At 33.1% G+C, this 9,996-nt stretch overlaps 1 protein-coding gene across 1 annotated transcript; it reads right to left on the reverse strand.

Annotated features, from left to right (window-relative positions):
* Positions 1-8,405: 8,405 nt before the first annotated feature.
* LOC111040879 (kelch-like protein 2) lies at positions 8,406-9,268 on the reverse strand. Its single transcript, XM_022324944.1, has 4 exons — positions 9,159-9,268; positions 8,871-9,099; positions 8,622-8,797; positions 8,406-8,550 (listed from the first exon to the last, which is right to left on the reverse strand). The coding sequence occupies exons 1-4, from the start codon at positions 9,266-9,268 to the stop codon at positions 8,406-8,408; spliced, it is 660 nt and encodes a 219-aa protein (XP_022180636.1).
* Between the last annotated feature and the right edge of the window lie 728 nt (positions 9,269-9,996).

Here is a 9,996-nt window from a genome sequence, read left to right on the forward strand (position 1 = left end):
AACTCTCAATGTATTCCCTACAATCTATACGCGATATTCCTGTATCTACATCCTATCTATAATGTAAATCGTACATTTATATAACATTATCTGTGTACTATGATTAATTAATATTTATAAAAATCTATTTAATTGTTCTAAACAAACAGCTTATTCCATAGTTCGAATTCCATTCTTACCTACGACCTACCTCATTAGCTAAATTTATAATATTTTTAATCACCGAATTTGTTATCTGAAAATTGTACATTTTAATGGGTCTTCGATCCGTGTGTATTTTAAACACGACTTTATTACACTATTTTAATTATTATTTCGAAATTTATATTAAATTATCTTATGTTTAAATCTATATAATTGATGAGCTAATCATAGTTTACACTAGAAGATAATAAAAAAAAACTTATGTAAGGACTGTCTGAACGTTTTTATCTGTTTTTGAATGAGTCATAAAGTGTTCAAGAGTCTTAGAAATAAATAATAATAATTTAAACCTATATATTTCTATATATAAATAAAGTATTATGTTTATGTATATTATTTGTAATTTTATTACTGATTTATTCATCAAGATTCAAGACCTGCTCCGATTCAATGTTTACACGATTTTGTGCAAGTTTAATTTAAGTCGAATAAAGTCATATTGCTACCTACAAAATGGTCTGTGAATTATTCGTATAAAAAAATCTTAACAAAAATATCGTTAAATCAACAAAAATCAAACGTAAAAACGAAATGAACTATCTATATAACAACCGATTCGTCATTATTTTTGAAAACATGCCAACGAGCTTATCGTGGAGACCGAAGTAGAACGGTCTAAACTCTAAAGAAAAAAACGAGGTGAATAAAAGAATTTCTTATTAAATTTAAGGTTGAAACTTGCTGACCCATGAAACCGCAAGTCCATGTGTATTCATTGGTATAGAAACCATAACAAGTTTGGATACTATACTATGACCTAGGTAGAACATGTCATATTTGTCAAGAGCGTTAGATTTGTTTAGGTGGTTTAGCTTTGGTATCTGGGGTCATATACGACAAGAAGGATAATATTTTTTAGGTATATATAATACAACCATAATGTATGCCATTTTGAATGGAGACTATAAGTACCACATCTCAGGTGAAAACATTCTATGAAAATAAGTCTGTGGTTAAGAAGTCTAAAGTATAAATTCCATATGGTAAATAAGCCCGTTATATAAATATATGTAATTGGGTATAAAGAAAAAAACTACGTCGTGATGCACACTATTATATGCAAACTATTCATATTGACAAAAATTTTAATTAAATGATTTACCTGGTAAAATGTACAAAATTAATAGTCAAGTGGTTATAGGAATCACTATTTAAATATATCTACCTATATTGTTTTTATACAAATAATTAATTCAAATTTTTACTAAGACATGACATGGACACCTGGTAATTATAATTATTGGATGTTTTTTAATAATAATTAAATTATTTTTAATATTATATATTGCATACCGGACTGACTTTTTTACTCGGACTTTTTTCCAGAACTTCAAAATTTTTTTTTTAAGAATTGTTTATTCAATTTTCGAATCTTAGATGTTAAAATAAACATTTTTTTTTGTTTATAACTCAAAAGTTTTCAGTTTTTCCCGTTTTTGGCAAATTTGTCAATTCATGTCGTCTTAGGTTAGTCTCAACCATACTCCTGCGACTACCGGTCCACAAAATATGAAATTAAATGTTGTTATTTATAGTTGTACACAATATATTGCATTTATTTGCATCATATTGTTTGGCGCCCAAAATATTGAACTAACCATCTCCATAAAATCCATCTTATATAATCGTTTTTCGATGCGATGATTGATGTTTTTTCATATGTATGAAACTATTAAACTCCAAAGTAAGAAAAACACAGTAGGACATGTTCCATATAACATTAAGATGCGTGATGTGTCTTGCTTCATTCTAAAATAAAAAAATGTAAGTAATAATATTATAATTTTAATAAATAATAATTATGTGACACGGCGTATTGTATAGGCAATATTGGTACACGGTAAATCGAGGTAGGTTTCGACAATTTGTCTGAATAATAATATTTTGGCATTTTAATGTTTAAAATTTAAAAATGTTGTTAATATTATGTACGTACTTTTATAATATTATTCATTTTTATGCCTCTTTGAAAGCCCCTCAAATATCCATTTTTTGAATTTATTTGTTAATAATCATCGAGATTTGTAATTTGAATAATATCGGTTAGTACTTAGTAGTAAAAATACTATATTTCGAATAATTATTTTTATTGAAGTATAATAAGAACTTGCAGTAGAATACATTTTCCTCAAAATAATACAAAGTGGTGATTGCAGACAAAGTCTCACTACAGTTCTGAGAGAATAATAATTCTCGGTAACATATAAATTATGTGCATTCGCTATAACAATACCCGTGTCAACAGGTGCACGTGGACGTACATATTTTGCATTTATGAAACGCTTAAAGAGTTATTTGAGAAATAGTTCACTAGACAATAAGCATACAAGTTTAAGAATCATATCAATTTAAAAACGTGAAGCAAAATCACTAGATATTGATGAAATAATAAACAAGTTTGTCGATGCACTTGAAAACCGCAGAATTGTCTTAAAGTAGTTTTGTCATAGTGTTGTAACTTGTAATTATCGAATCTTTTAAAATTTTAAAAAATAGTAATGAGTAATTACTAATTAGTAGTATTTTTATATTATTTTTTTTTGCTGAAATCTAATGTTTTGTAGTCCTGCCTTATAACGGTTGGTCTCATATTGGCCTTACCTAAAAAAAATCCTGGCTCCAAAACTATGTGTAACTATATGTGTGGGCGCGTGTTTTGTTTAAAAATAATGACGTATAAATGATAATAAACCCAATAATGTGGTATAAAATATCAATGTTAGCCTGGTTGGCTCAGAAGATGCTACAATAATATACTACTGTGGCCCTTCTGGCTAACAACTAAATATTTGTAATACAAGTAATGAGTGTTCAATTGCGTTCTGACACAACCAATAATTGAATATAAGATCATTGCATTATGATTTATAATAAATTAAATAAATAAATACGCATCCCTCATCTCCAAGCAGACAAGAATGATATTTATACGGCCCTTCTGGCCCATAATAAATAATTTCAAAACTCAAAGTTGTCGGAGTACTGCTGGCCAGCGACTACTCATATGTTATACAAATTTCAACAATTATGTATGAGGAATATAATAATTTAACAGGTTACAATAAAATATTATAAAGCAATAAATAAAATAGTCTTCGCTGCGATGAATAAAAATGGGTGGTGATTAGCACGCACACGACAAGATTATAACAAGTAACGATTTCTTATTTTATCCTTATTTTATCGGATTTCATCATTTAATATAATACATCGTTTAATATACAAATATAAGTAACCTACAGTAACTAATTTTATTACAAACATTTACTTAAAAATTGTAAGACATTAAAAGTAACTTATTTTTAACTATGTTAAGTTAATTTTATTTTCTAATTAACTTATACATTTTACTAATTAAAAAAAAATAAAGGTAACTTTTAACTTAAAAATTAATTTACATTTTCTATAGTAACTTAACTTAATGAATTAGAAAAAAATAGTTAACTTGCCCAGTCTTGCATATTATGAATATGCCGATATAATTGTTTGAGCGACGGATACCATGACAATATCAATATTCCTTTTAAAATAAAATTAATCATTTCATTATTTATGGTTACTACCTATTCGCCGGATACCGATATTAATGCACAACTGTGAAATTGTTTTCAGTACTTAGTTAGTAAATTCTATACACATTTAAGCGTTATGACTTAATGACTTATGGCTATTGTAGGCGAGTGAACTGATGAAATCAAGCTCGTCGTTACTACTTTCTTATTTATGAAGTATGTATTGTGTGTTCTGTGTGTATGTGTCTATGCATGTGTAGAAACTTCAGAAGTCTATTCATAAATGTCAACAAGCTGTATGTTCATTGCTTTGGTAATTTTTATTTATTATTATATGAATAATTGTTGATATAACAAATGAAGTTGCGACACAAATTTAGTACGTAGTATTATGTATAGTGTATCGTTCAATTTACATAATAGTATCATACTTTTTAGTTGTAAATTAGCCAAGAAGATAAATATCTTGAATGGTGCAGTTATGAGTATTATTAACTGTTTTTTGCGTCGTTTGATAACATTTATAATTTTACCTATATCGCATATTGGTATTAATAATCTATTAGCTTGTATGCATACCAATAACATTATATTTTAGAGTAAAAGTTTTAAATATTTAGAAAAAAAACTAAAATAATTAACTAAACAATAATTCATATACTTGATAAAATGTTCAAAACATTTTGACTCGTTTTATGCTGTTGACGGACATTTTCAATTTTCTTTTTTTTTTACCTATAAATGTCAATAAAATTGTATTGGTTGGGTCTAAAAGCATGAAAATTTAATACAAGACTCTTGATATATTGTTACAATAGCAGTTGGAAAATATTGAAAATACATGGGCACGATATTTTTTTATAAGCATTAAAAGTTCAAACTTTGACAATATTTATCAAATTTAAAATTTAAAACAAAGTTCCACGTAACATGTAAATATGTTATTTCGTAACCAAAAAATGGTTCCGGGAGCACCTTTTAGACCAAACAGCATACGCAAAAATTCGAAATGGCCTTTATCCGTAGAGAAGGCTGTCTTCTCGCGGTCTGCCGGGTTCATTAGCACCTGTTGATATCCTTGAGCTAAATCGAGGGTACTGTAATATTTGGACTTTCCTAACTGATCCAGGATGTCCGTAATATTGGGAAGTGGAAAAGCATCTCCCACCGTAATTTGATTGAGTCGTCGAAAGTCAACGCATACTCGATATTTTACTACTCCGTTAACATCTGGTTTCTTAGGAACCACCAAAAGAGGAGCGTTCCAGGGAGAATCACTAGGAGCAATCACACCTTCTCGCTCTAAAATCTCCATTTGTTCTGTTATTTCTTAGCAATGTCGCTGGAGTAGTCGATAAGGTTTTTCATGAATCGGGTGAACGGCTTCAGAAGTTTTGATTTCGTGAGTTACAGCAGTTGTTGCAGTGATTTTATCCCCTTGCAATTAAACACACCAGAATATTCCTCACAAATGGTAAGCAATGAGGATTTTTCTTCTGAATTTAAATGATCTGTTCGCAGGGCTGAATGTAAGCGAGAGATTCTGTTTCCATCCACACAAGGTTCTGTATTTTCTGAGATCTGTGATAGGTGCACATTAGCTTCGTTGAAATCTTCATGCTCGAGTTATTCTAATTGAGGGATTTGCAGTTGAACTTCATTGTCGGTTGGATTAATAAGTGTGACGTACATAAGATGGTTTCTTACTGTGGCAACACAATTTCCACAAGTGATGGCATTTGTAATGTATTGGCTACAGATTAAAATGTTTGAACCCTCTGTTTTATTTGGAGCTGGAATGGCAACGAGAGTTTCTGTTCTTGGTAGTAAAGTTATGTTCGAAATATTAGGCAAGATTAATTCTTGTGACTGGTAGTTGATTATTATGGTTCCTTGTCCGATACTCAATGGTTTGCCTAAGATTCCTTCATTTGGCACGGGGAAATCGGATTTAACAACGTGGAATTCAACGCGTATTCTTTCGCCTCCAATTTGAAGTTCGATAGTGGCAAATCCTAGAGTCGTCACAAAATTGTCTGTTATTCCTTTGAGTTCGTACACAGTGTGGTCGTATACCATTACTTCATCATGCAATGACGAGTGAGCGACGGCTGCACATCAAGCCGGATGACGCGTGTATGCGTGTGCGTGTGCTGAAGGCTGCCTACAAGTGTCGGATCGTGTGTCTCACTTACCTACTCGTCGCTGGCCTGTCAATAACCCTGTAGGGGGGGGAGAGTGGACTGTATAGGATCGGGTTCAGGAATAAGAAAATTAAAGATTGAAGATGATGACTGAAAGCTTATCAACAATAACAATATTTACAGTATGAAAGGTACGGGATAATTTATTACAAAATGCTGCAGAAAATGAGACTTACAATTAATGTTAGTAATCACACGATCACAAACCGATCGGTGAGATAATATAAAAACTGACAACATACGATAACCGTGTGTACGACCTGATACGGCGATGTTAATAGCAGGACGTGATAACGCGGTGATGGAGCAGTTGTCCCAAACGACGGCGACCGGCAGAAGATGGACAAGGAATCAAGATAGCACGACGGTGTGTCCCACGTCGACTTGACGAAACTGGCCCGCGTGTCGAGACTTCGTAGCTTGACGGAACGTCGGAAATGAAGAGCGGTTTTGCACCTCGAATAGAACACCACGACCGCGGGTTCGAGAGCGGGGTCGCACAGCGTACGATACGGACGGGCGACAAAGCCAACACGTCTATTTTATGGCTCACGTTACGGGCGGTTGAAGCGATGCAACCGGGTGCACAACGCACGAAAAACAAGAACGGTTACGACACGGTTCGCACTGCGTTAGAAACGGACGGGCGGAACACGTGGTATGTGGACGAGCAGGGCTCAAGTCGCACAGATTCATCGGACGAGTGACAAAGGTCGCTAAAACGTGACCGCAGACGGGCGGAACACGTGGTGTGTGGACGAGCAGGGCTCAAGTCACACAAAATCAACGGACGAACGACAAAGGTCGCTAAAACGCTGTCGGATTGCGACACGGACGGTCGAAACAATACGTCGAGTACGGAAAAGAAAACGCCGGAGCTCGGAAGCTGAACATAAAACAAAATGGCGTATACAAGAAAACGGCGGTCGTGAGAACGAAAAAACAGAACAACACTTTGCCTAGACGGCTGGAAAACGACAAAAACGGTGGTGGCGGGTATCGGCGACCAACGGCTAGACCGCGACAGTACCCGTCCCCTCCTCATAGGACAAAGTTCGGTTTGAGTAGACTTCGTCGGCGGAGCAGCAGGGTGACAACATTACCACTAATTCGGATCGCATGCAGCGCGCCGAATTTAAAAACTGATTGTGTATCCAACAACGAGAGTTTGATTAAGTCGCTGCCAGAGTCGATTAAAAATTTGCTGTCTGCTGGAATGGTCTGAGGACTTTGACACGGCACATGATCCTGTTCAATTTTCTGGTATTGTTTAAAATATTTCTGCAAATAAGACGGCGGCTGTTTTCAGGCTTCCCGCTGGGCGCCCGCCGTCGGCTCCCAACTGTGAAGAGTTTTTTGAGGTGGTCGTTATAGATTCTGAGGCTCGCTCTGAAGTCAAGTATTTTAGTTTCCTGCACTCCTCCTTGGTGGTGACCCGGTTTCTTGCAATAACGACAAGTAATCGTATGAACGATCGCCTTTTGAGCGTTTTGGGGTGTATGACCATTATTCGGCTTAAATTGGTTAAACCTGCAGTCTCGGGCCCAATGTCCCATTATCCCACAATGGAAACAAGGAGTACTAGGTTTCTTTGTGAGCGTTTTTCCATTATTTTGTTTGGCAGAAGGTTCATAAAAACTCTTGGACTCGTCGAGTGATTTTCTCACCCTTTCCTCTTCTCTTACGGCTTTTATAGCTTTTTCAAGGGTTGGTGAATTTCGAGCCTTTATGAGATCTTTCAATTTTCCCAATCCTTCTATAAAAACTTGAATGGTCTGCGCCTTCAAGCTATTCTCCAAGGCTGCAGCGACTTCTGGGGATTTTCCGTATGTTTCTTGTTCTAATATGACTGTCTGTAAGGACTCAATTCTCGAAGAATATGTCATGTCGTCTTCGTCATTTTTCTGTTTGCGGGAGTAGAGTTCCAAGTATAGATGTGTCGTGGTTTGCTGGGGTTCTAGTGACGTTTTTAAAGTATCTTTGAGTTCGGCCCAGGATTGAATCGACCGGAATTTTACTGCGGCCCGGGCCTTTCCCGTAACCCAAATAACAATACCTTGGAGCAGTCGCTGCTTAGCTTTCTCGTTGGCGCACATAATTGCAAACTCACATTATTCTAAGAACAGCTCGAGGTCTTCTTGATTAGTCCCACTGAATTTCGATAGTAATAACTTTAAAGCAGCTTCTAGTCCGATGGTATCTACGAATTTTCCTGATTGATATAGAAGTTCCTGTGGATTATTCTGTGTTAGTGTGTTTGTCACCAGATTTTCGTACTGTTGGGAATTTCCCGTTTCGAGATTGATTGGTTGTAGAATGGATTCGTTCTCGTGCATCGTGATGGTCTGATCTAAAATATTTGTATGCAAGGTATGGGTCGTATGAACAAGCAGGATAATACTATTAACGGGGATATTTTTATCTGGAATATTTATGACGGGGATAATTTGAGCGAGTAATATTTTGAGGGTGAACCCTTAATTTGTCATCCCCAATACTTGAATATAATAATTATCAATTTTAGTTTGCCTATTTTTTCTTCAGATGGAACTATAAGTTCATCATTGGAGGTCAACTTAACCACTTGATCAGATGATAAGGAAAGGAATTCGTCTCCACCATCAACTTCTCTAAAAATCAAAATAGAATGTTAATAAATACTATTTTCATATAGAATCATTATAAAAAATATATTTCATACGAAAAGTGTAGTAGAATATATAATTTTGAACTTGTTAACAATGTCGTACAGCTATGCAAATCATCTATTGCGTTTATACCAATACAATTTGTAGGGCATAGTTGTGACTGTAAAAAACCACAACATACCTCTTTTACTTCTTGTAACTGCAAGAGATTTGCAGCTGGTAACAAAACCTTGAAAAATAAACAATAAACAATCTTAATAATTTTTTTTACTGTAGTAAAATCAAACTTTAATTATTATTACTTCGACGTTATTTTCAGTGACCCTAATTTCTCCAGAATAAATGAAATTCACTAACAGCTTTAAAGCAGTTAAATCTAATTGATGCATGACTACAAGATCATGATTCTTTTCTACAAAATGTGTGAACATTTCATGGAAATATGAGCTTACCGATGCTAAAACTACTTTATGTGCGAATATTAATTGTTTATCGTCTGTTTCAAGTTTAATATCACAAAAAGTCTCATCTCTAAAAACAAAAATTTGTTACAAATATTAATCTAGCATTTTAAATTACTTATCACTTACTTTCTTAGGGATTGTAGTACATCAAATATCCATGCATAAGACGATTTTTTATAATCGTATTTTGCTGGTTCATATCTTTTGGATTCAGGTATTTGCTGTATATTATGCATTGTGAATTGTATAATATTGAGTCTAGATGTTGGATACCTTAAAAGTTAAAATTAAAACCAGTGCACTTCAAAAAAAAAATTGTCGATAAAAATAGTTCATAATACTCCATGAAATCTAAAGTAATATCAAAACAATTTTTGATTATTATGTTCAAAATTATGTTTAACTTAAAAAATAATAACTTTAATTTAAAATTATTAATTTATACAACCAAAAAGCAAAATTATGTTTAAAACCTAATTAAAAACAGAAAAATACAGAACAGTTACTGTTCAGTGAAATAATATCTTAAATTATAAAACCAATACATAATTTTAAATTTATATCAGAAAAAAACTAATTGGTATCAATAAGCTAAATTGAAATTCAAACGAACAAATTAATTTAAATTTCAAGTCTTGCAGTGAAAGACACATTTTTATAATCACTTTAATATAAGTTAAAAAAAAAAAAATAAATAAAAATAAAAAAAAAATAAGTTCAAGATAATGCAAAATAAGTTAACCAATAATAATCAGTCAAAAATAGAAGGATTCTATTATAGTATGGAAAATGTTTGTACATTTTTAATTACACGATATTGTTTTCAGGTAGTCTGTACAATATATTTTTTAGTAAAATATTCATGAACTCAATAATGTATGTACACCTAGTAATATTTTCTTACCTTTATGGTACTTAACTTATAAAAATCAATCTGATAATTCCAGAGTCCAGTAAAACATTA

This window comes from Myzus persicae, unplaced genomic scaffold (assembly GCF_001856785.1).
Source record: "Myzus persicae strain clone G006 unplaced genomic scaffold, MPER_G0061.0, whole genome shotgun sequence".
Classification (NCBI taxonomy): Eukaryota; Metazoa; Arthropoda; class Insecta; order Hemiptera; family Aphididae; genus Myzus; species Myzus persicae.